This window comes from Aspergillus sydowii (assembly GCF_001890705.1).
Source record: "Aspergillus sydowii CBS 593.65 unplaced genomic scaffold ASPSYscaffold_35, whole genome shotgun sequence".
NCBI classification, from domain to species: Eukaryota; Fungi; Ascomycota; class Eurotiomycetes; order Eurotiales; family Aspergillaceae; genus Aspergillus; species Aspergillus sydowii.
In genome coordinates, this window is record NW_024467893.1 from 18,635 (window position 1) to 19,196 (window position 562).

The window sequence follows — 562 nt, forward strand, 5'->3', positions numbered from 1 at the left end:
ACAGTTCATAGGCTTATCGTTTACTGTACTGTTCTCTCACTTGACCCGGATTTTGCTGTATAAGGAACAGGTTATAAGAAATATCCCAATAGATATTCCAGTGGTTGCATATAAGAGGCTCTTTAGAGCTACGAGACGTACAATACTGTATTTTCAGAAGCTAATAGAATATGAGGTGGGGCTGTGAGAGTCTTGAAGCCGTGACGCGGTTTGAAATGTTGCGATTGACGATATGTGTCCTGCACACGGGCCCACCACTCGAATCTCATCTAGCGCACCTAGTCCTGCTGGCTGAGGTTTCACAGGCGCCAGCTGGCGGCTTCAATGTGTATTTTGATTCGAATAAAAAGCCTTGCTGAATACGGGCTAACACATGCACGGCCTAGTTATTGTGCTTGCTAGCCGCTTGTGTCCTCGGTCGTAGTCTCTGAAGCCAACGTTCGCGTACTGTACCTGCTCCTTCGTTTGCGTCTCCACATGGTTCTGAGCCTTTTCGTGGATTTGTTGGGTTGGTCGATCGGAAGGCCACACCAGTTCGGACGCAGGGTATCGCTGGAATGAT

The 562-nt window shown here is 48.2% G+C and overlaps 1 protein-coding gene across 1 annotated transcript in view; it reads right to left on the reverse strand.

Moving 5' to 3' along the window:
• Nucleotides 1–209, reverse strand: part of ASPSYDRAFT_848195 (uncharacterized protein) — a 483-nt gene extending 274 nt beyond the window's left edge. Inside the window, exons 1-2 of the mRNA XM_040851425.1 lie at nucleotides 142–209; nucleotides 1–55 (exon numbers count right to left, since the gene is read on the reverse strand). The exon at nucleotides 1–55 is cut by the window's left edge and continues 149 nt beyond it. Of these exons, the coding sequence (XP_040695687.1) occupies nucleotides 1–9 (9 nt within the window). The 5' untranslated portion in view covers nucleotides 10–55; nucleotides 142–209. The remainder of the gene's footprint in view (nucleotides 56–141) is intronic.
• Nucleotides 210–562: the final 353 nt, after the last annotated feature.